General features: G+C 38.3%; 1 protein-coding gene across 1 annotated transcript in view; it reads right to left on the reverse strand.

Annotated features, from left to right (window-relative positions):
- LOC121855399 (Fanconi anemia group J protein homolog) overlaps positions 1-27,352 on the reverse strand; it is a 279,612-nt gene that overhangs the window by 27,937 nt on the left and 224,323 nt on the right. The window contains exons 8-14 of the mRNA XM_042350301.1: positions 26,909-26,965; positions 21,010-21,228; positions 15,450-15,623; positions 10,361-10,522; positions 7,273-7,467; positions 5,842-6,066; positions 3,468-3,652 (exon numbers count right to left, since the gene is read on the reverse strand). Of these exons, the coding sequence (XP_042206235.1) occupies positions 3,468-3,652; positions 5,842-6,066; positions 7,273-7,467; positions 10,361-10,522; positions 15,450-15,623; positions 21,010-21,228; positions 26,909-26,965 (1,217 nt within the window). The remainder of the gene's footprint in view (positions 1-3,467; positions 3,653-5,841; positions 6,067-7,272; positions 7,468-10,360; positions 10,523-15,449; positions 15,624-21,009; positions 21,229-26,908; positions 26,966-27,352) is intronic.

The raw sequence follows: 27,352 nt of genomic DNA on the forward strand, positions 1-27,352 counted from the left end.
AGGCAGAAGTTATGACTGTCCAGGTCTTTTGGAAAAAATTCAATATTCGTGAGGCAGTCAATTATCTGGTGTCAGCCTGGAACCAGATAACAAACGCACCAGTTCACCACGCCTGGATGCCGCTACTTCCTCATCTTGCCAAGTCACAGGATAGCCGCCAGCAACAGGAAGATCTCTTATTGGAGACAGTTCAGTCAGTCCAAAGTATCCCAGCCCCTGGCTTCAATAGCGTGAATGAGGACCAAATTAACGAACTTTTAGGTGCATTGAGGATATGCTGGGAGAATAAAATCAGGTTTAGCAAGAAACGCCCCCACAAATTGTGCAACAACCGACGGAGCCAACAACTCGTGATCTGTCTGTGTTCCTAGGAATGTGTGACAGCTGCGAAAAGCAGATGTTGTTGGATGAGACAAACTATGATGCGCGTGAGATAATGATGGGTTTGCTTAATAAAATACGAGGTCACTACCAAGAAAATTATAACAAGAAAGTAAGTGACAGCAAACAAGATCTGATCACTCGTTACTTGAGCTGCAAACAAGAAGAAAATAGGCAAGTGATTGAAACAATTGAACATGTAGAGGTGGAAGATGAAGGGGAAAAAGATCATCACGACCAAGCTAGCCTGCAAGAGGACTTTTATTTTGAAGGCTTTGATCTAGTGGTGGCGGAGACAGAGGCAAAGGCAGTGGTGGAGGAGGGGGGCGACGGATGTTAGCCTTCCTTCCCCAGCCTCAGATACCAGCTTAGTGTGCATTAAGCTCCTCAATTTTAATTTTATGGTTGGTTTTCTATGTTCACGTTGATTAACTAATTATTCATTCTCTTTCAGCAATAAACTATAGATCATATGTGGGTAAAATAGGAAAAAATTTAGACTTTGGGTGGCCCCTTGGTACCAACTAGGCTTTTTCCCATTGGATTAAGCCCTCTGGTTTGGCAAAGTTTTTTTGGCATCAATTAGTGGCCAAAACTGGAGGGTTGACTTATAGCATTTGATATGGATACAATCCTAACAACATTATTTGTTGCCACTGATTGATATGGCTACTTGTGCTGATAAATACACTGCAATATTATTTACTAAGTGTTGATGACAGTTGTTGTAGTAAGCACCAAGTACCTTGAGTAGTGATAGCAGAAATGCATGAGAGAATTAGAACATTGGCAACACTGCTCAGAGGGAGGCCAATGACGGTTAGCTGGTCGGCTTTGTAAACAAGCACCAGGAATTTAATATAACACAATAACTCATCTGGTTTATTTTTATTTTGTTATTTAAATTTTTTAGGAAAACTGATTACGTTACGAGACATTTGTTAGCGACGTATAAGAGTACAATGTATAGTGAGGACCCCCTGTAAATGTTTCACATAATCTGCAAGGCCTGAAGTGCTGTTATATTATAAAAACTATTTATTACAGATGTTCCATGGGTATGTGACAAAAGACTTTTTCCAATATACAGTGGAGTCTTGATAATTTGCAGGTTAGATACCAAAAGACTGTGAATTATAGTTTACAGTGGCCTCGCAAGTTTCGCAAACCTCGAGTCCCTCGATTCATGAGTTTCGTGAGGACCCCTAAATTCTCTACAGGTCTGTTCTAATAAAAGACCCCAAAACAAAATATTTTGTCATGATATAAAGACAGGGACTCAATTCTTTTATGAAAAAACCTAAGAAATGTTGATATGGGAGTCTATAAAATCAGTTCTAATTTTGTTAGAAACACCATATTTTTTTACCAAATTAATCCTGAAATTTGGTTTAATAAATAATAATAAAAAAAATTTTTATTAAGATACGGGCACGGTCAAAACAGTAGAATTTTCCATCCTGTACTGGAACAAGTTTTCCCCAAGTCTAAATAATGCATCTCACAGAGCTGTACAGTATTCATTTTTGCAAACACCTCAGTACATGAACAGTGGGGTCTCATTTTATGCAGGTCTTGGCTCATCTGGAGATTGGTGATGAAGCTAAAGTCGCTTTACAAGTGTCTGCAATTGATTTTCGCTTGTGCCTGCGGAAAAACTTTCCCGTCCCCTAGAAACATTCCGGGGACGTGGGCCAGTGTACATGAATGTCTGTGCAAAATCTGTAGTTTAGATTCTTGGAATCTTTTCCAATATATGTACCTGGAAAAATTCTGGGGATGTAAAATATTTCTGCCTGGAAATCTCTCATCCCCAGAAGACCTCTGCTCCAATTGTTCTAGCTAATGGGGATATCACTTCATACTGCAGGATTTGGTGGTTATTGAAACTTAGACCTTATTTCCCCATTAAACAGTAGACTCACCATTGTTCAATTTTGCAGTTACATGACCCCTTTAGGGACACAACTAAAAGTAAAAATGAGGGTTTAGTGACTACACATTTGTGTCCCATCTCTATTACAGTGGTCCCTCGGTTAACGAGCGCCTCGGTTAACGAGATTTCGGTTAACGATTTACCTTCCATAAGATTCTTAACTTCGGTTAACGAGCAATCCCTTGATTAACGAGTTTTTTACGAGCCGACTTCAACATGTTTTCACTTGCATTTGGCGGTCCACCAGCTGTAGTATTAGTCCGCCAATACAGTAATCGGTTTTAGGGCTTAAATTCCTTACTATTTTAGTAAATATCAAGAAGTTTATACTATTCAATAATTTTAAAAGTTTAATATTAACTTTTTTAGTCATTTTAACAATTATTGAACATAATCGAAGGTAAAGAAACTAGTTTCTGGCATGCCATCCAGCCTGTTAACACACCAGACAGGAGTTAGTCTCTCTCTGTTTTCAGTGGAGGTAACATCTTGCTTGAGACTCTCTTCAACTAAATGCTTTTTTTCTGTGTTTCCAAGCAAATTATTGGTCATTTTGAAATATATTTTACATATTGACAATATATAATGCAGTGCAGTGTTGATTTAAAGAAAATAATCTTGAATTACACCAAGAGAGCTAAATTTTATGGGTGAAATGGCACCATGGGGTGACTTCTCTTCCACCCCAATGCCTTTTCTTCTTCCTTCTTCTCCACCTCCATTCTAATTCCCATCATCATCATCATCATCATCATCATCCAGGAGCCTTCTACATACACACCTCAAAGTAAGTGTACTTTTCTACCTTTTTTGTTGAATTTAGGCAATTTTCGGTGAGCTGGAACCAATTACCCAAAAACCCATTGAAACAATGGTTTTGGTTAACGAGTTTTTCGGTTAACGAGCAACCTGCTGGAACGGATTGTGCTCGTTAACCGAGGGACCACTGTACTGTACTACTGTATCTTGAACCTGATACTCTTCTATTGTCCAAAAAAGGATGTTGGGAGTATGTCAGAGAAATGTCCATACGAAGGAATCTATTGACCTGAGCATGAACAAGGGATGCATGGCAGAAACTAAATTGCTTACCTTGTAGAACTTCAAAAATGTATACATGAAAATATCTTGCAAATTTGGAGAAATTTACCTGTTAACTAATTTGTTGAGCATGGCATAGGAAGGAAGAAAGCACAATATCCCTCGAGGCACAGTCTTACAAACATCAAGAATAAGTTTTCCTAATTCATCTTGGAATGTAAAAGATTCAGTATGACGGTAAGTTGCCTGTAAACTGTGCTCTGTTGGCCCTTTACCTATTGTTCCCACCCAAACCTGCAAATAAACAAGAATAATGAAGACAGCTTCAAATTAATAAAAAATCTCCTGAAAAGTCACTACTACTATATCAGACTTTTCAAGAACATAAGGTAACAGTACAGTATATTAATAATGATAATTCTCTCTCTCTCTCTCTCTCTCTCTCTCTCTCTCTCTTTCTCCTATGCAGTAACTATGAAGAAATTTTATATTAAAAGCAATGACAAAACCACAAGAAAAACATTAAAAACTAGTGAGGTTGTTTGTTATACTTCTACAGGGGAAAGGTTCAACCATATGCAGTGAGTTTTTTACTAACTGGACTTCTCTTAACCAGTTACTTCTAATAAATGATTTAGGAGAGCTGTCCATTTTCTTCTGAGATATTTTCTCATATCTTGTTACTCATGAAAATATCCAGTCTTCCACGGTGGTCCCAACAAGTGCCTGTAAATCCACGTTCACATTCACATTCTTGTGTTTTGAAGTTGGTACACGGGTTACCCATGACTCCCTAAGGACCCTAGGCAAGTTATGAATTAGCAATTAAACCATGTCTCAAAATGCCAGCATTACTGTCCTCAATGGAGCAGAAACTGGAAGACAGGAGGCCCTGTTCAGAGTTAAGAGGCTGACTAGGTATGGAGAGTATTGGCAAAGGCCTGCATAGAGGCTGGTTGAGATGGTTTGGACATGTGGAGAGTCAGCCAAGAATGACATGGAGAGAGGTTGTAAAAAATTACATTAGAGCTAAGATCCTGACAAGAGAGACTTCAAGTGACAGTGCAACATGGAGAGCTGCCATCAAGTAACCGTGAATAACCCACACAAGTGTGGAAAATGGCTGTAAAATGAAGATGATGATGATGAAATAGATGCAAATGCCCTCGGAATACACTAAACAAGCTAGCCATATGGGAATCTCATGCATTGAGGTCCAAGGCACCAGTAATTTGGCACGCCATAATTGAAATCGGATTTTACCATAAAAAATGCCTGTAATTACATAAACAGGATAAATATATTTTTGGGAGCTGTATGTACTTAAATTCTTGTTTCTAATGTTTGCATAACTGAAATTTCTAAGAGAACTACCAAGACTAAACTTAATCCTAATGGACGATAATGCCAAAATCATATTACAATACAATAGAATTGTGTTATTAAGTGTACACTGTATTAAAATAAGGACTTTACAATAGAGTGGCAACTTATATTGCTTCCATATATTACAATAAGGATGCCCATCTTGTAATATGCAGCAGACCATATGAGTCATCTGTCATAGTGCAGTGATGCTCCGAGGGGATGGCTTTGCATCTAAATCCCCACGCTTGTCACGTGAGTGGGCCTGCGGCATTGTCAGGTTGGTGTTCTCACCAACCACCACCAAGGATGAACCAACATGCCATTGCTCCATTTACTCTGTTCTACAGTATACAGTCACCCACAAGTCCTGTCACCTCTTCTGCTCTTCCACAAACCCTGAGATTCAGAGTCGTGTACCCGAATCAGTAGACACTGATGCAATATTGTCCATAAATGTTTCAGATTCACGAGTATGAATCTCAGGGTGTGTGGTTCAGGAGGAAAGGCAACACGACTTTTGTGGGTGACTACCTTAACCCTGTGAAACACCAAGATACCTCCAGAATGACCTTCTTCATCGACATCCCCTGGAACTCTTGCCAAGGGGATAAAGTTAAAATTATTGAAGAACTTGAACATGGGGTAAGTTAAACCATTATCGCTCATCAGCATGGGGCCAATGAGAACTCCAAGAGTGGGAACACAGCGGACAGGTGAGGCGTTCCTCAAGCCACCTCAATCTATTGTTAGCTGTGGGAAACCCTTTGTCACACCTAGGTGTCTCACACTGAATCTCACCACATGGCTGCTGCTGGACTTCTTATATGTGGCTGCAAGTACCTGAATTTCTACATTTAATAAAGTAAGTAGCATGCTTTGTGTTTTTCTTTTTACAGAATCTATCTCCCAATTTCCTATAGAAACAATGCACAAAACTATTCAATTTGTAAAAATTTCTAATCATGATAATGAACTTTAAATAACTACTGAAACCAATTTCATTACCCTTTAAGGAACAGTATTGTACACCATGCTAAGATTGGATCACTGTATGAAAGTAGCATAACATGATTTAACCATAAAAATTATCTCATTCATCTTATACAGTACAGTACCTGGCTCTTGTCAATGACATGATTAGCTTCTAGTTGTATCTTGAATGGAATACCCAATTCAGACTGGAAGGTGCTCATAGGGGAAAGAGTTCCTGAGGTCAGGATGATGGAGCGGACAATACCTCCAAATGCAGAGAAAGTTACAGCAGGATTGAGGCACCAGAAATTAATGGAGTACTTCCATCCTACACAAGATTCCCCTTTGCCAAACCAACCATCTGCATTCTGTTCAATGAAAGAATTAAAATCTAAGTACTGTACACAAATTACACATTCTATAATGAGGAGCTCCAGACCATAACCCACTAAGAGCCATATGTCACTGAAATGTATATGTATTGCATGGTATTCCCCAGCCTCCCCTCTGTCCCCTGAGTAAGTTAGAGAGATAATTGGAAACCTGTAAATACAGGGTAAGAGTCCCCTGAAAAGACTATTTTATGCCACACATTCCTTCCTAAGCTTTTACCTCCATTTTCTATTTTGGCACTTAAGAGATTATGGTCCAGAGCTCCTCATATATACAGTGGAAGAACATTATTTCAAATTCAGCTGCTGTGAGTTTTGCTTAATTTGAAAAAAATTCAAGTTTGAACATGTTATCTTTATTTTGAACCACTCGTCTAAGTTTGAATTACAGTATATCATCCTGAGTTGATTCGAACTGAATTCGTGCCTATGTATAGTACAGATAATATACTGTACTGTATATAACATTTCCAAGTTGTTGTTTTTTATGTTAACTGAATCCAAAGGTGAAATTCTTAAGATTGTTCTTAGAGCAATGACATGAGAAGGATGAACTTCTCATGTATTGTTACAAACAACAGGATACTGTATTGAAATATATTTGACAAAATTTGTACAGTACTTCAATATAAAGTACAGTACAGGTGCTCCTCTACTTACAAACAAGTTAAGTTCCTGAGGCTTGTTTGTAACTCCAATTGTTACTAAGTCCAACTTTACTCTTGTAGATACCAAACATATTGTAAAAAATTTAAAAGATTATGGATATTTAGTACAGCTATACCCTTTAATACAGCCTTAAAACCTGTCTCACTCTTCTCCTCTTAGGTAATATTTGTTCTATCTGGAATTTTCTTCAAAATAATCCAATCTCATCCACATTAAACACCTGTTCTGGCAGGTAACCCCCCACTCAGTGATGATGTTTTCATCTCTAAAAGCTTGTAAGTTGAACGTTCTTAAGTAGAGGAGCACCTATACTTATAATGCAGGAGTAGGCTTATAAACATAGTAAAAAAACTAATTTCTAACAATTGTTACAGAAGTACATATTTCACAAAGGTTTTATAACAATCGACATACAATTTATGACAATGATTGGCTCCTTTAAGTTTGTCTAAAGTATACTGCATTAAATTATATGTAGTGTTTGTACAACATGATGTTTAAGACTATACTCACTGGAGTGCTGTTCTTCCTACTCTGTTCTTTCACCAGAGCAACCCGATAATCATCGCCATATTTCATGTTATCCATAAAAAGGTAATGAAACATAAGAAAAAGGTTCTTGAGTAGTGAAGTTGTTGCACTGTTGATGCTGGGAATTATCACTAGCTCGTCTGGTGCTTTGTCAACAGTCAGAACGGATAGGCAATGCTGGTAAAGTAAATTTGTGTTAAATTTGCAGGAAGAAGAACAAGAGGAAGGAAGAAACTGGGATGGAAATCTAAAAATAAAAGATTGGTTGCTAAATAGATGTATTACTTGGGACAATTCACAAAGACCTGAAAACGTTTTGAGGAGGGAATGTGAACCAACAAACATAAGGATGGCACCTGGAGTGACTGACTGAAGTACAGTAATAGCCATAACTATTCTTGATTTTCTGTCTTGAAAATATTGTTCAGTAGCTGTGCACCACTAATATGAATGTTTTGTCACTCACAAACTATATCTCCCTGATGAGCTGATGCCTCACTGAGATATAATGTTTGGCCTTGCATCCAAAAAGTTGCCTGTTAAGTTGACTTTGTATGTCTATAATGCTAGTTTTAAACAGTGATTTACTTGCTTCTTATATTATCTAACCTATTCTACAATGAAAAGGCCTTGAAACTTCTATACTAACTCAATTCCTTACTCACGATGCGTCATACCATACAACAATAATAATAAAAAATAACTAAATAAAATAGAAATTATATGCTTGGTCTATGGAAGTTGGAACACAGTACTATTATATTTCAGGACAAACTCAAATATCCCTATGTGACTAAATAATTAATAAACTGATAAACCGTTCAGTACTACATTTCAAATTTATTTTGAGATCTAACTAATGTAGTTCTTGGGTGCTTTCTATTCATTTTTATGCAGTACAACTCCACACCATCTGAAAACAAGTATCTGTGCTGCCACAAATTAGTTCAGTTGATTACCGTATATTGTACTTGAGTACAGTTCAAGTTCTTATGCAGCCGAGGATCCAGGATTTTATGAGGGGTGTTTGGATTTTGGGTGAACGGAAATAAAGCCTAAAGAAAATAGTGACAGAAAAAATGAATCAAATGAAGAATCTCCCTCCCAGGATGAATCAGAAGGGAAATTCTTCAGATGGGTGCACTCAGGGTGGATATGCTTCAGTTGATCACCATGACCTTAGAGGTCAGTGAGAGGTTATAGCATATAAAACTTAGCATAGAGAATTTTATTTTGTCAATCATGGGTAGACCATGACACGCAACACATTCAAAATTGTCGTGCTGCCTTTGCTGTGTGAGGATTCCTTGCCAGTTTTATAAAATGGCTTGACCAATATGGACTTTTAAAATATGAAGTGAACTGTGAAAGTTGTCATAATCAGATGAACTGGACAAAGTATGCCAAAACTAAGGATGGCTATGCCTGGAAATACCAGGCCAAAGGCTGTGTGAAGTATAAATGAGGCGCTCGGCATCATAAGGATAACTCAGACCACCCAGGGCGAAACCCGGTTTTTGTTGGAAAGCACTATTTTCAGCCTAGCTCTATACGATGGTAGTGGATGAGATCACCATACTAGACCATAAATATGTTTGAAAGCCCTCTGAAAATAGGGTGTAACATCGACTTTGTGGCATACAGGAAAGTATGGGCTTGGCTTTCGCGTCGTAAGGTGTTCTCGTCCCATCAGTGAGTGAGGCGCGGCAGCCAATCACAATGGCCGGCCTGCAGCCTCCCCTCCCGTCTCGGCCAATGACAGTGAGCGTCTACTATCTACGGCACAAGTGGGTGAGTGGCTGGTGGTCAAGATGCGACAGATATTTTCAGTAGGTGGCTGCAAGCACGTTTCTTGCTGAGCTGAGGGACAAGATACAACAGAGAGGCTATACAGCCAAACAAGTTTTAATATTGACCAAATGGGCTTATACTAGAAGAAAATGCCAACCAGGCAAGAGTTCAGAATAGCTCTGCATCTATTAATTTACAATTATTGTATGACCCACAATAATCAGTATCAATAATCTTGTTCATATTTATAACAATTTATTTATCACTGGTAATGTCTGAGAACAGCATTGCCACCAGAAGTTGTTCGATTTTATTCTTTTTCCTATAGACCATAATACAACCTAACTTAACCAGCAAAAGAAACCTACCTAACCTTACTTACCAGGTAACTTTATAGCCTGGGGCAGACACTCAGCTATTTTAAACAAAGTACTTATTTTGATAACTGGTCCCAATAAAGGCAACATTGTTAAAGCGTTATGGTGTAATTTAATGTTATTTGTTGACTTGAGCTACGCACGTTGGTTTTAAACAAACTGATCAGACGAGAACATGCGCCGACTTGGCCGAGGTTTTGTAGGAGTATTTACAGTATATATTTAATTTCTTCATGTACAAAGCTGCCCCTCAGCAAGAGTCTCTAGCTGCCCCTCAGCCAAAGTCTCCACCTGCAGTCAATGGGTTTGAGGACCCTGACGACTCCACACCCTTCACCCAGTAAGCTTACCCTAACCAACATGTTCCTCCAGCCATGGGCAGGAATGCCAACTCAATGGTTCAACATAGGCAAATACCTGTAAGTCTCAAATTATGCTTATTCTTTATTTCATGCTCATTACGATTGATTCATATGTCTGGTTTATTTTCTTGCTTGACAGTGTGCACGATGTACTGTGGGCAGATGGGAGTTTTTTGGGGGTGGCCAGTCCCTCATCTCCTGAATTTGTTATGTTCTTATGGGAATAATTGCTTTGATAACCGTTGATTAACTAACCAATGACTTTTCATGGTCCCTACAGGCTTCGGTTATTGGGGTATACCTGTACTGTATTATAAATCTGTGTAAAGGGCATCAATGGAGAAGCAGTGCACATTATTAAGGGACTATAACACTGTTTATGGTGATGTTTTTGCATTTAAAGTAGGTAAATAGATGAGTGCAAGGGTAGGAGGAGAGTCTGTATTTGCTCTTGATATTGGTCAATTTGAGGTACTGTATAGCAATAAATGGCATTCAAAACTTGAAGAAAAAATACCAACCTTTACCTAAGCTACTGACCTTAAATTTCTTAAAATTGCTGCATCCAATTCCAAGAAGTTCAAGGTGTGCAATCATTTCTGTGCCTTTGAAAATTTTGCCTGAACGATCATAGTCTGTATAGTCTGTGAGTTTGTCAGAGTTTTGGTTCACCCATCCACATAAAGCATCCAACATCTGAAACTGGATGAAAGGGAAATTTATTTCTTTAATAAAATAATGAATGTATCTTACCAGTATGTAAGAAATTCAAGCAATGAGACTAAACATACAGAGAGAATGAGGAAAGAAAGAGATTTGGCAACAACAAAGAGAAAAGGGCAAGTGTTCTCCTAGAAAAAGATGCCCGACATATTTTTTATTACACTACATACAATTAACTCACAGTACGTAATACCATTCTTATATGATATGCATCACCAATTTCAAAACTGTACCATACTTGGCCTGTATTTTGCCATACAGTACAGTATCACATATAACTTTCACAGAAAAAAAACAGTATACTATATACATATATATATATATATATATATATATATATATATATATATAATATATATATTATATATATATATATTTGCTATATATATATATATATATATATATATATATATATATATATATATATATATATATATATATATATATATATATATATATATATATATAAATATATATATATGAGAGCCCCATTAGCCAGAATAATTGGTGCAAAACAGTTTGAGGATTTGCAAGTGTGTTGTTGATACTCCTGCATTGGGGAAGGCCAAAGCACCCAAGAAAATTGTCTCTCTGGAGGTGAAGCTTGACACTGTGAAGTGGCATAAGATGGGTGAAGGAGCTTGCTCTATTGCTAGTGCGCTTGGCCTGGTCTAGTCAATGGTGTCTACCATCATTGAAAAGGCACCGGCAGTGAAGGCTGTGGAGCAGAACATCAGTTTTCGCTTCTAGATTAGTAAGAAAGCGTGAACCTATCATGGATAGGCTATTCCAAGAATGCATTCGGGATAAGACTCGACGTCACTTGCCTCTTTCCACAGTGAACATCATGGTGAAGGCCAGCGACATCTGGGTGATGTTGAAGGCAGAGAGCGGTGCGAGCAAGGCAGGTGATGCCCCTTTCAGGACAAGTCCTGGGTGGTTTCAATGATTCAAAAGGTGCACCAATCTACACAACCTTCATCTGATTCATGAGGCAGCCAGTGCTGACGTCACGAGTGCTAACACCTTCCCACCACTCCTGAAGGCTCAGGTGGAGGAAAGAAGATACACCACCAAGTAGGTCCTGAACTTCAATGACAAAGGCCTGTTTTGGAAGAAGATGCGATCAAGTACTTTCCTGGCCAAGGATGAGTAGACTGCACTAGGCTTCAAAGCAGCCAAGAACTGCCTTAATTTGCTGCTTGGAGGCAATGCTGAGTGGGACCTTAAATTGATTCCGATGCTGGTGTACCATTCTGAGAACCCGAGAACTCTTAAGTGGTTTTTTAAGAAGCACCTCCTAGTCATCTGGCACTCCAACAAGAAGGCCTGGGTAACGACGGTGTTGTGCCAGAATTATGTTGTTGGCTACCTCTCCAAACACGTCAAGGAGTACGCTGAAAAGCAGAACATCACAAACAACCCGAGAACTCTTAAGTGGACAATGCTCAAGAAGCACCCTACTAGAGTGAACTCCACATCAGATGTGCCTGGGTACACCACCTGTTGTCATCCAACCGATGTTGTTGGCTACCTCTCCAAACACGTCAAGGAGTACGCTGAAAAGCAGAACATCACAAACAAGTTTTTCCTGATCCTAGACAATGCTCCTTCACACCCGCCTACGATGGATGAGTGAACTAACAACATCAATGTGATTTTCTGCTCCCCAACACCACCTGCCTCATCCAACCGATGGATCAGGGCGTCATCGCCACCTTCAAGACCTACTACTTGAGAAGGTTGATAAAATAGCTGTTTGAGGTGACAGTTGGGATTTTGTTTTTGTTATTTTTGAGCACTTCTTTACTTATTTTTTTCTCAAAACACAATAGGTACATAAAAAGGGGAAAAACAGTTTGAATGAGAAGGTCACAAGCTTCACCATCACCAGTGATGATGACACAAGCCAAATTTTATTTATTTTTTTAAAAATCATAAACACGAACAGAAAATTTAGTTTTACATTTTACACAATATCAAACAAAAAACTTCCTGAATTATTAAAACTAATGACTAGCATCTGCAGCTATAGTAGAGACTTCTTTGGCACATATCATACATAGTCACCCCAGCCACTTGGATCACCCCAACCTTCCAGGTCACCCCTGGGTCACCCCAGCCTATCAGGTCACCCCTGGACCTAGCCTGGGTCACCCTGGTTGAAAAGCACTGCTCTAATGGTAGACCCTGCTGCCATATAGTATCAGAAAAATTGTGACCAAGTCCCAGGTTGCTCATCTGACTTTCTGCCTCATTTACACACAATTGCAGGGTCTTGATTGTTTCTCTTACTTTGACAACACAACATACATACAATACATTGTTTCTCAATATTTATCTTTTTATTTATTTATTTATTTATTTGCCCTTTATTATTATAACAATTATAGTTATTATATTATTATTATTACAGTATATTTTTATTTAATATTTTTGTATTAATTTTCATTAATTTTTATTATTATTATTATTACTATAATTTTGCCTTCAGGCCCTGATGTGGGTCACTGACCTGTGCCCTGGTGGGCTAAGCATGTAGAAACAAAAAACTGTACATGTACTCTCTGCACACTGTCCACTCAGCTATATACAGGGGGACCTCGTTATCCCGTGTTAATTGGGACCGGAAAAACGCCTCTGATAGCAAATTCACTTAAAGCGAGGAATTAATGCAATAAGAAATAATGGAAATAGGTCAAATTGGGACCATGATACTGTACACAATACTCAATTTTTTTATATGATATCTTTTAACAATTATTTACCTTAGGAACATTTGATAACATTATTTTTATTATAATGTTTTAAAAATATAAAATTTTAACATAATAAAATATTTTTATTTCATAGCTTCAAAGGAGGAGATGTTTAGCTTGATGATGGTGGGTGTTGGGGGATGGGGGATTAGTTGGAGGATGAAAGAGAAACAGGACTAGGTGGATTATTCACTCCCACTCTTCTTTAACCTAATCACTTATAATTTTACATCTGTACTATAGCTAGTGTCCACTCAGCTATATACAGGGGGACCTCGTTATCCCGTGTTAATTGGGACCGGAAAAACGCCTCTGATAGCAAATTCACTTAAAGCGAGGAATTAATGCAATAAGAAATAATGGAAATAGGTCAAATTGGGACCATGATACTGTACACAATACTCAATTTTTTTATATGATATCTTTTAACAATTATTTACCTTAGGAACATTTGATAACATTATTTTTATTATAATGTTTTAAAAATATAAAATTTTAACATAATAAAATATTTTTATTTCATAGCTTCAAAGGAGGAGATGTTTAGCTTGATGATGGTGGGTGTTGGGGGATGGGGGATTAGTTGGAGGATGAAAGAGAAACAGGACTAGGTGGATTATTCACTCCCACTCTTCTTTAACCTAATCACTTATAATTTTACATCTGTACTATAGCTAGTGTACTTCCTTTTGAGTGCTGTACCACCCTGTTTGGGTTGGGAACTCATGGCTGCAAAAATTATAAAATAATTCACCACAACAAGCATGAAAAGACACAACAAAGGCAGGAGTAAACACAACACAGCACTGGTCTGGGCAAAACAAAGTGGGAGACTGGCACAGGGACACGTGTGTGCATGAATGACTCCAGGAAGAGGATGAAATTTCAAACGCTTCAGGTAAAATCCGTAATTTTATCGGGAGTTTTAAATCTGTAGATTTTTCCCGAGTTTTCCAGAGTTTTTGAGTGAAATCCACATAAGTGCAGGAACTTTTTACGTGGATGGTCACAAAAAGTTAACCACTTAACTGCGAAACCGTGGATAGTGAATACTCTTATAACAAGGACCTCCTGTACTGTACAGTAGCTAGTGTACATATGTTACTTTCACATTTACTGAATGTACAGTACAGTATATGTAACTGTAATAACTGTACTCCAGAATTTGCCCATTACATCATCTCTCGAACCCAGAGAAATATACTCCATCCCCGGAATTTTCGGGCTACTATTGGAAAATTTTTCCTAAGAATTTAGAGTCGAGATGAGATGCATAGTTTTGACTCTTGGAAAACTTTCCCTAGCGCCCAGAAACATTCCGGGGATGTGCAATAGTTTATGTCTGTGAGAAATGCATAGTTTAGACTCTCGGAAATTTTTCTATTACTGTACAGTGCATGTACCCGGAAATTTCCCGGGATGTAGGAGTTTTTCCAGGTTTGAGAGTGTCATCTCGTTACCTGGAGATCTCTCATTCCTGGAAGAGATCTGCACCAATTGTTCTGGCTAACAGGGATAACACTTAGATAACTATCAGCATAAAAATAGTCATTCAACCTTTTTATGCAGTATGAAAATTACCTGCATTGTTAAAATATTTGTAAAATTGGGAGTCTACTGTACCAGCAGAACATTTAACTAGTCATTTCATGGGAAAATACCAGCAGGACAGAAATATTTTTATGGAATAAATCAAGATTACCTGGTCAATTACAGAATCTTTAAAAGTAAATCATAATTTCCAAAGCTGAATATATAGATACAGTATTATTTATATGTACATTAGCTAGTCATAGTGATGTGAAGCAACAAGAAGCATTCTTAATTAAGAACATATTTCACGCATTATACATTTAGGTCTACTTTGTGGAGAACTTTTTAATGTTTTAGCTACAAAAATAAGCTTTGTTTATTCCATAAAATCTAACTTAATTAACCAATCAGAGCTGTCATTCACAATAGTGCACCCTAGCATACCAACTGCTCATGTGGTAAGCAACAGGTGCCAAGTTTATTTTCTGGAGGCTTTAGCAGCAAGTTCAATCATCACTATAACAACTAATATAAACATTGAGTTCTCTAATAAAATACTACTATAGCAAGTAAATATTACAATACTTAAGGTGCTTCTTTAAAACAAAACTTACCAATACAGTACATTCAGACGGATTGATTTCTTTCTTTGCTAAACTCTGAAGATCAAGACTGGCCTCAAGCATATCACCCTGGGGAACCGTGCATGAGGCTGCCTCTCTGGCACTGTCCTCAATGTTGTGAGCTTCATCCAGCACAATAATTTGGTTTGTCAGGACGATGTCCATCTGTAAAGAGGAGTCTTGTAGTTTTAAGAATTTCATTTGACCTAATCAAATTATGTATACCAGTAAAACATTGCTAAGCCGGACTAATTAGGGGGAAGAGTTTTCCGGGAAAAGAGGTTGTCCATCTAAAAAAAAAAAAAATAATAATAATAATAATACAGGTAATAATAATAATAATAAAAAATAAATAAAATAAATAAATTTTAACCCCCCAAAATTGTACATTACCAATGTATCAAATTTTTATGAAAGAACTACATGTTTTTTCATAAAAAAAAAAAACCTAATGTACACAAAGTACTGTACATTTGTGCAACTTATCTTTAAATTTTTGTATATCCGGCACCGACTGCTTTGAAAATCAGTATTCCACACATTTTTGTGAAGTAGCACCTTTTGTCCAGTTTTTCAATCGTCTTTAACGTTTTGTTCACTGATAAGGTCTTAAGCCTAATCTTCTCACAACCCTTATGAACACCAAACACTTTCGTAGGGGCTATGGTTACTGTCTAATTTTCAATAAAAATGCAAAAAATATGTATGTTACTTCATCCTACAATGTAATCAGATTATTGATAATGCCATATAAGTTGAAAATAAAGTTCAGGACATTTGAATGGCAATGAAACACAATCAATAGAACAAGAGAGCGGAAGAAATGCTAACATGGGCAATGCTAATTTATAACTGAGCACATCCCATTGTTTACCAGCGTAGGTAGTGTGGGAATAGAATGGTGTATCCACCTTGATCCCCAGAAATTTTGGCTCAAGGCAGACATATCATCTTAGAACAAATTATGTCTTACATTTTGGCATTTTTTTGGGGGGTGTGGGTTCAAATTTTGCCTGGCTTAAGCAACATCCGGATTAGTGGGGTCTGCCTTAATGAGATTTGACTATAATATGCATGTATACAGCAGACAAGGGGCTTTGAAGCCACAGGTGTGTGCTACATAGTCAGTGATGTCACAGCTGATCCCTTTGATTTTTATTGCTCTAATCTCACAATGACCTGGCCTGAACCTCGGACAAGTACCACCTCTACCTACCTGCCTCCTCAGCCCCAGGTGCTGTTGGATGAGTGACAAAATCTTTATAAATCTTAAGACGATTCATTGCACTGCTTCTGTATTTGGGACTGTAAATTACAGAAATACCCTGGATATCACAAGGGATGCATTCCTAAGGCTCATTGCAATTAATGAAACTGCAAATATTGGGGCAATTTTCCCCATAAGAATTAATGGAAATAGAAGGAGGGATGCGTTCCCAGCCGGCAACTTTCACACATTTTTCCGCGCATATACTCCTCATTAGCCAAGGCTATTAGGAACCAGGGTCGCATGTATACTGTAGTAAACCAATAAATGTGAGGAATAAATAAAAATAAAAGAAAAAATACCGCATTGCCAGTTGATAATAGTACAGTATCACTATGCACAGGAGACTGAAGCAGCTTAGATCTCCACCACCCTCTTCACACAATTCAGGGCGACTCCAGCCAAAGGTTGTAAGAAGTGTTAATTATTTTTATGTTTTTAACCTTATGATAGCAACTTCTTTATTTTTATTTATTTTTTGCACATTCTATGTGAAGATTGTCTGTGCCTGTAACAATAATAATAATAAATATTTATGTATATCTACCTGAAAATACGGGTTGAAAAATAACAATAACCAACTCCCAGCATACACACTCATGGGTTAGTTCACCACCACCCACACACACCCTCCAACACCACCCACACATCCTCCAACACCATCCACACACAGCCTCCAACACCACCCACACAGCCTCCAACACCACCCACACACACCCTCCAACACCACCCACCCAACACCACCCACACACACCCTCCCAACACCACCCACCACACACCCTCCAACACCACCCACACACACACCCTCCACACACACACCTCCAACACCACCCACCCTCCAACACCACCACACAGCCTCCAACACCACCCACACACAGCCTCCAACACCACCCACACAGCCTCCAGCACCACCCACAGCCTCCAACACCACCCACAGACAGCCTCAACACCACCACCTGACCCCTTACCACCCCACTGACCTCCAACACCCACACAGCTCAACACCACCCACACACAGCCTCAACACTACCCACACTGGCTTCAAGCACTACCCACACACAGCCTGACACCACCCACATCCTTGCACAGCACACCTCCAACACCCACCCACACATCCTTGCATACCCTCAACACCACCCACACATCCTTGCATAGCCACCCTCAACACCACCCACACAACCTCAACACCACCCACACACCCTCCAACACCACCCGCATAGCCTCCAACACCACCCCACACAGCACCAACACCACCCACATCGCTTGCAGCACACACCTCCAACACCACCCACACAGCACCAACACCACCCCACACATACTTGCACAGCACACCCTCAACACCACCCACACACAGTCTCCAACACCACCACACATATTTGTACCTTTACCCTCCAACTTTCACCCACACATCCTTGCGCAGCACACCCTCCAACATAACATTAAAAAAAACCCACACACACATTACAACATCACACACACACACACCCTCCAACATCACTCACATCCCAACATTACACAACACACCCTCCAACACCACACACACACTCCAACACCACTCACATCCCAACATTACACAACACACATCCTCGAACACCACCAACACACCCCAAACATGGGAATTAACACAGCAACACATCCAGAGTGAGGGTCTTTCTGTATGACATAAATTTGTGACTGGTTAACTTATGTACAAGTGTGTGACTGCATGGTGTTAGGTTAAAGATCAGCTGTTGAGGAGCACTTGGCAACACTCTTCGATTCCATCTCTTTAATCACCCACATCTTTCTACATTCTCACTCCATATTTTAAAATGTTATGTTACATTATGTTGAAGGGACACAACTTTGCTCATTTATACCTACTTAATTTTGTGGGTAGATATCAGCTGCTCAATAGTGTCTGGCAGTGCAGCAGGCACAGTGTTGCTAAAGAAAGTGATAGACGCATCACCTCCTCACCACTAACCCAAATATCCCTCATCACCACAAACACCACCATCACCACTACCTCTATTATTACAGAGCTATTTCTTTGTGATATCATGCACCACCAACTCGAGGGGGACAACTACGAGCTCGACAAGTTCTCATGCAAAATGAATATAAGGAAATATTTCTTCATATAAAGGGCGGCACACCTATTGAATGGTCTACCATCCGCAGCACGGACAGTACTGGACTTCTAAATAGCACCTTAACAAAATTATCAAGAACACTGGAGGGATCCCACACAGACCATTGGCCTCCTTCCCTTGGCCTTGCTACCTCCAGTGGGTGGCCATTAGGTAAATAAATTAGGGTTTGCCTGTACAGCATTCCCTTAAAATTCATGAGGATTTGGTTCTCTAAATGGCTGCGAATAGCCAAATCCGCAAATATCATTTACTGATCGAGAGGGAATGGGGGTTACAATTTTACTTGTGTGCAAAGAAATGCATATTCCCATTATGTGTTTGCCCTTAGGAAAATTATTTATTTTACCTGTACAGTCGACCCTCGTTAAAAAGGACTAATAAGGGGGGAAGGGTGTCCGTTATAGCCAATTGTCTGAATTAACCGATTTAGGGGTTAATATTGCATTATACAGCTATGTGTATGTTTATTTGAGTGCCCCGTCATAGGAGTCCATTTTCTCTCACTTCAGCACTCCTGAGTCGTCTGTTTTCTCTTAATCTTAGAGTGCACCAGAGACTGTTATATCTTAGCAGTGACACAGAATTTGATATTGCAAGTGGGGTTGCAATTGTTGAGGCAACTTAGGTATGTCTGATTACAGTTGGAATATTCAATATCCATTGTGAGTGATGTTTAAAGCTTCAACTGTCTTTATGGTTGGTAAAACTTGTCAAGTCTGTCAGTCTGAATGGCATGTGTGAGGCCTTGTGTTTGTACAACCGCTAAATATATAAATATATAATGTTATGATAATTATCAGAAACACATAGGCATAACGAGGTTTATTACAAAGTGATGAAAAGGATACTGTACAGTGGCTAGTCCACAAAACATGTAGCCATGTCTCTTTATTTGAGTGCCCCAGAAATTTGATATGGACAGTTCAGATTTCGTGCGATTCATCCGAAATCCGGATTAAAGGGGTCCGACTTAACGAGGGTCGACTGTATTGTGTGTATATATATATATATATATATATATATATATATATATATATATATATATATATATATATATATATATATATATATATATATATATATATATATATATATATATATATATATATATGTGTGTGTGTGTGTAGACACACACACATACAAATAAATATTAATGGGAAATCCTCTCATGAATAATTCGACACAAGACAACAAAAGTATCGAAATATCTACCCACAAATCAACTCCTTGCTTTGTTATGAAAGTTAACTCAACTTTAATTTTTTTATTTTTTTATTATTTATTGGGCACTCCCCTACATCCTTGTGTAAGGTGAAGCGCAGAAGCGTTTACAGTGCCCAACAGGGAAGCATGCTAAGTTCATGCTTGCCTTTATGTCTCATGAGTTAAGGGCGTAGAAGCCTGAAGAGTCAATGGTTAATGTCATCAAGTTATTGGAAGCTCCAACAACTTGTCCCTGAATACGAATTCGCAACTTTCGATTTAAACCAGGTACCTACTTTACTGCTAGGTGAACAGGGACTAATGGGGCTAGGAAGTATGTCCAAACAACTTCCACCGGCCCGGGAATCGAACCCGTGACATCTCGCTTGCGAAGGCAAGAGCGGTACCACTCTACCACCAGCACCCCCTCAACTTTAATAACAAAGTACAAAATTGACTTAAGGGTAGACTCACATTTTTTCTACATTTCAATACATTTTGTTGTCTTGTTTCTGATTATTCGTGAGAGGATTTTTCCCATTATTATTTATTTTTATTTTTTTTTGTGTGTGTGTGTGTCTACACACACACACACATATACAGTACAATATAGGTAAAAGATATTACTGGCTTTAGAAGAAATGAATTGCCGTCCCGGCCACGAAAATGCCGACAACTTTAAAACTACCCGCAGACATTCTTGGGTACATCCAGGGTGTCATCCGTGAATTAAAAATCCTTGAACTGTCAGGGCATGCTGTACATTATTTCCTCAGAAAGCATCATAGGATTTAGAATTTTAATATCATAGAGAAGTAGGAATAATATAAAAATTACAGTTTATTTCCCATATAAAAATAATGACATCTGTTTCCACTATAAAGAACCATCTCTAAAAGCAATAACAATACAGTACAATTATTACAGTGATAATCAAATTACTTACCGACTGTCTAATGAGTGGATCAATGAGGTAGTTATATGGACAGATGACTAATTCTGCTGTTGTTAAAAGTGTCCTGGAGGTATAATAGGGGCAAGCATGGACCCTCTTACCAAATTTGACCAAGTCTTCAATATCCAATACAGAATCCACACCATGCTCTGCCAAGTGGTCATAGTTTTTTATCTTTTGGGAACCATGATGATACCTACATCCAGTGCCCTGATGGAATGGACAAGTTTATGATAAGAGAAAATGTCAAATGGAGAGAAAATTACAACATAGAACTACTAATAAAAAGCTGCTGTCATTACAGTATGCAATAGTGTTAAATGGCACCTGGTAAAAAAAAATTACAAGTAGGTAGTAACTGTTCTCATTGATTAATTCAGATATGCATTGTAACTAAACATAATGTTGTAGATAAATGTTCAGAGCAGTTAACCTATTACCTGTATTAACAAACCTTACCTAAAATCTAAGGAACACACTACAACTTGATTGTGGGAAACATTCCATACTTTTACATAACCGGATACCCCCGAGGAAGGGCCGGAGAGTGTTAACATTTTAGGTAAAGGGATCATATTAATTTGTACGTTTCATTCTTATATGTATACAGTAAGTCCTTGCTTAACGTTGTCCCGGTTAACGTTGTTTAGGTTCTACGTCGCTGAACTTAGAGATAAAAAATTCGTTAAACGTCCCTATAGTGACCCAATACTATGTCGTTTTGCGTCGTCACGGACTACTTTCTACGGCGCATCACCTGCTCTTGTCTGGCCGCACTATGCTCTCTCAGCTTGGTGTGGTGCCCTCACTAGCCAAACGTCACAGCGTCCCCAAGCGATGCCAAGCCAGTCTCTGTTACAACTACACTTCATTTGTGTGTGCTTAAGTGCTTTTGCTCTAAAACTGTACTCTAACCATTTGAAATGGCTTTCAAGTGCCCATCAAGTGCTACTGATGCTAGTGTAGTGATGAGGCAATGTAAGACCATTACTCTTGCTGAAAATGAATGTATTAACCCGATTTGAAAAAGGGGAACGTGCTATAGACATAGTCGCTGTGCTTGGTCTAACCCCCACAACGGTGTGTACTATTCGGACCAACGCTGACAAGATTAAGGTTAGTGCTGGAAATGGTTTTTCTCTGAGTGCTACTAAGACGACTCGTACTAGAAGCACTGTGATAGAGAAGGTGGAATAGATGCTGGCAATGTAGATGGAGGACCAAACTCAACGCAATGCACCTGTGAGCCTTATGGTTATCCAGCATAAGGCCAGATCCTTGTTTGACTACATGAAGCAAATAAGAGGGTGGAGGATCGAAGGAAGAGACCTTTACGGCCAGCCGAGGATGGTTTCAACGATTTAAGCGTCGGTATAACTTCCACAATATACTGTAAAGATGACTGGTGAAGCTGCCAGTTCAGATACGGTTGCTGCCGAGACATTCCCGCCAACAACGGAGGAGGAGCAAACAGCTGTGGAGGAACCCCAGTCAGAGCAGGAGGAGGCAGCCGCACTCTCAAGTGACTCACCACCCTCCTCCTTCGCTCCACTACCCACCACACACTCGCTCTACCACCTCCGCCCATTGGTGAGTACCAATACAAACTTAGTACTGTAGTTCTATATACTATTTTCTATAGAAATGGCAATGATTTTCTGTATATGTAACTTTTTTCATGGGGCAAAGGGAGGCTCAGGAACGTAACTCCCGTATTTTATCTATTTCTTATGGGGAAACTTGATACGCTTAATGTTATTTCACATAACGTCGTGTTTTCAGGAATGTAACCCCGAAGCTAAGCGAGGATGCCCTGTATATACTGTACAGTATATATATTCAATTATTAACATTTATTAATACTGCATTAGAATAAGTTTTGGGATCTGAAAATTTGACAATCAATGTTGGTAAAGCAGATGACTGTTCCCTGTTCTCAATTGGGTCAGAGCAGTCCCAAGGTTGGTACAGCACTGTAAACATCTTCTCCAACACAATCAATCTGCTGTCAAGTTTCGATTGTCACATTTTCAATAATTCACATTTGTACTAGTACTAACCACTAATCCATGGAAAACTTCATTGTGTAGAACTGAAATTATAAGAACATTGGTGAAAGCCTTGGAAACAGCTATAGGGATTGAACACCTGAAGCCGAAATAACAAGGGAAGTGGCCATTGCATGATCAGCCTTCAACGCCTATCACCTCCACTACACTGATTGGTAAGTTAATCATTTATGCATATGTCTTGTTAGGTATCTTAGTTGAATAGTGTTATAGGAGTAAAAAGGTAATTTTCAATTTAATTTTGACATACAGTACTGTACTTTGTATCTCCTAGTCCGTAATTTCCTCTCACAAGTATGGCAGTGTGAGGTAACCACAAAATTCCGGACACTGATTGTAAGTCACTAAATTTGTGTAGAGCAAACACCCACCTTCTTACACTTGCAGTTATACATTAAGATTATATAATTCATAATGTCAGCCACTAACAAAGATATTTATTTTGGTTTTATTGGAAATGATCATAATGCACTGTGATAAAGGTTTATACTTACTATGTAACTGGATAAGTCTTATGAAAGCACAAATAAGGATCTACAGTACTGTATAGTAAATACAGTACAGTACAGTATTACGCCGCTTTACACGGTTTCACTTTCCGCGGTTTCTCATTTACGCGGTACCTTGCCAGAACCGGACTTTCACTTTCCGCGGTGCATCTACTCATATACGCGTGAAGTATAATTTTTTTTATTTTTCATTTAGCTCATAAAATTCATACAAATTATTGGACCAGAATAGAATTTACATTGCTGGAATTCTTACAATATGATGATCATTTTGAATATAAACATCATGGATTTTGCATTAGACATACAAATTTTAGATCTAATGTAATAATTTGATTTACACAAAGCAAGTATTTTATCTTTTGTGCAAAATATATGAAGTTTACATTCAAAATATTCCCTGACCTGCAAGGAATCCAGAAATGTCAATTATATTATCCTAACTTTAGTCTGAGTTATTATTTATTACTAAAAATGTAAATTCTATTTTCTCCCAAAGCTTCTCTGGTAGGGAGGGAAGGTGGGGGGCAGGGGGGAGGGAGGGAGGGATGGATCCAGCTAGGGCCGAGTATTTTGATTGACAGATAGTGTCCTTGAAGAATATTTCTTTGTTTATTTAATGAAAATATATGTTTTAGCTCATAAAATTCATACAAATTACCCGGCCAGAATATAATTTACATTGCTGGAATTCTTACAATTTGATGATCATTTTGAATATAAACATCATAGATTTTGCATTAGACATACAAATTTTAGATCTAATGTTTACTCTGAGTAAATATGTTATCTTTTGTGCAAAATATATGACATTTATATTCAAAATATTCCTGGTCTTACAAGGAATCCAGCAATGTCAATTATATTATCCTAACTTTAGTCTGAGGTATTATTTATTACTAAAAAGGATAGGGATAGGGAGGGACCGACCGACCATCTGGCACGGTGTGAAGAATATTTTTTTTTTATTAACTGAAGATATTTGTTTTAGCTCATAAAATTCATACAAATTACCCGGCCAGAATATAATTTACATTGCTGGAATTCTTACAATTTGATGATCATTTTGAATATAAACATCATAGATTTTGCATTAGACATACAAATTTTAGATCTAATGTTTACTCTGAGTAAATATGTTATCTTTTGTGCAAAATATATGACATTTATATTCAAAATTCCTGGTCTTACAAGGAATCCAGCAATGTCAATTATATTATCCTAACTTTAGTCTGAGGTATTATTTGTTACTAAAAGTTAAAATTAGTTTTTTCACCCAACATTTCTCTGGTAGGGAGGGAAGGTGGGGGTGGGGGGGAGGGTTGGGACCGACCGACCATCTGGCGCGGTTGGAAGAGGGGGGGAGGCAAGTTGGGGTACTTTGATTGACAGATAGTGTCGTGAAGAATATTTTTTTTTTATTAACTGAAGATATTTGTTTTAGCTCATAAAATTCATACAAATTACTGGACCAGAATATAATTTACATTGCTGGAATTCTTACAATATGATGATCATTTTGAATATAAACATCATGGATTTTGCATTAGACATACAAATTTTAGATCTAATGTAATAATTTGGTTTACACAAAGCAAGTATTTTATCTTTTGTGCAAAATATATGAAGTTTACATTCAAAATATTCCCTGACCTGCAAGGAATCCAGAAATGTCAATTATATTATCCTAACTTTAGTCTGAGGTATTATTTATTACTAAACGTTAAAATCTAGTGTTTCACCCAATCATTTCTCAGAGAGGTAGGGGCCAGTGAGCTGGGAAGGGGGGGGGGGGATTTGAGTCTATTATTTGAATGGACATTAACCTGGCGATTGTATTTCTCTTAAATATTAAATATGTGAGCATACCATCATAAAATTTAGATGTTATTTTTACGACAACATAGGTATTATGTCGGAAAAAGTGGAGTTTGGGGGTAGGGCCAGTCTCTATTGGAATTAATCCCATATGTTCTGTTGTTCACTTTACGCGGTTTTCACTTTCCGCGGTACCCCGTGGGTTCAATTGACCTCGTAAATCGGGGTACTACTGTACACTACTTCACTAAACTTTACGATATCCTCTGCATCCACTGATTGGCTCGCTAGCCACTTGGGTGATTGGTTATGCTCTATTACACACTGTTGGCAAGTACACTACTGGTTCCAGAAAGTATCTGTACCTGCACCAGTGTGGGTCAAGTCTAGTCATGAATGAGTTCACACTCGGGGCCATCACAACGCTCTCTGGCAAATTGTTCTAAGAGTTCACAACCCTCACCCTGAAAAAGTTTGCCCTGATAATCTTTTAAACTTATGGCTTCCTCAACCTTAAACTGTGACCTCTGTAGAGAAATGCTTTGATTCAAGTAGCAGTCATGTATGTTAAAATTTACAACCTCAATATTGGTATGACCATACTTACCTGTCTATAAATACCAAGACTGTGTTTAGAAGCGGCACAAAAATTGGATAAAGGACATCACTTAATTTAACAACAATAAGAATTTTATAAGAACACGATGCTTACAGATCTTCAGAAAGCTTTGTTTTTCCCACACACAAAAATTCTGTGCCACATGGAAATTATTACAAAGGGATTAGAAATTTAAATATTATCATCAAACCAAACTAATTTAGTCAAACCAACAAGGAAGGAAGGGGCACCTTACCCACCAAGAAACAAACTGCTATGGTACCACAAAGCATAAACACCCACAGAAGGAAAGAAGAATAATCTAGTTTAAAAACTTCTAATTGACAGACACACATTATTACAAAAGTGAATGCATGATAAAGCAGTAGTTATCATACTCGCCTCTCATTACTGCTTGGATCACATGCGAGAAGGGTATTGTCTCATGTGTGGCCCAACACACTTGACAGGTTTTCTCTAGTACTATACTGTACTAACACTGGAGGGTGGTCTTCACCGTACCTTTCGAGATGCCAGGTACTGTATTTATAACTGGTAGAGTTGGTCAGTACAGTATTTCACTCTCACATCAACCCATTATAATATATACTGTACTACAGTACATATATCACCCACACCAGATGGAGTTCTGGGAGTAAGACTAGCAGCTCTTACTAAATTTTAGTATAGTTCACTCATAATTTCTACTCCAAATAAAAGAAATTGGAAATGTAGTACCTGTATTAATCAATATTTTGTAAACCTTATTCCTTAAGCATAAAGCACAATCTTTAATCAGTTCCTTATACTGTACTATAAAGCAGAGAAAGATCATGCAGGAAAAGCTTCACCGTCATGAGGTAGTGGCAATTTGCCAAGCACTTTTTTTACATTACCGGTATGATGATTTGCTTGTGTTTTTTTTCATCTTTCCTGCTGTCAATCTCGACTCTCTGGAAAAATATGCACATCAGGATCCTTTCTTAACTCTTCAAATGACTGTGAAAACTTTAATGCCTTTACAGGCACATTATTGTATGACTATTTGTAGCATTTTAACAAACATATACAGTAGTACTAGTGCTGTATTGATAGTACAAGTACACAGTACCTATACGCTAGTACTAAAACAGAAATTATGTAGTACAGTCACTCATAAAAAAACGCCCCCCCCCACCTGGGTGAGAGGTCTTGTAACTGGAAGCAGTTCAGTTCTGGTAACAGTGTACCTGACGTATGGGTGTGGAGGGGAGGTAGAACACTGCCTTCTGCACGAACCACTGCCTTGGGTCAGGTAGTAGGGAGCTATCAAACAGGGAGGTACTACCGCCTGGGAACCA

Source organism: Homarus americanus, unplaced genomic scaffold (genome assembly GCF_018991925.1).
Source record: "Homarus americanus isolate GMGI-L3 unplaced genomic scaffold, GMGI_Hamer_2.0 scaffold57726, whole genome shotgun sequence".
NCBI lineage: Eukaryota > Metazoa > Arthropoda > Malacostraca > Decapoda > Nephropidae > Homarus > Homarus americanus.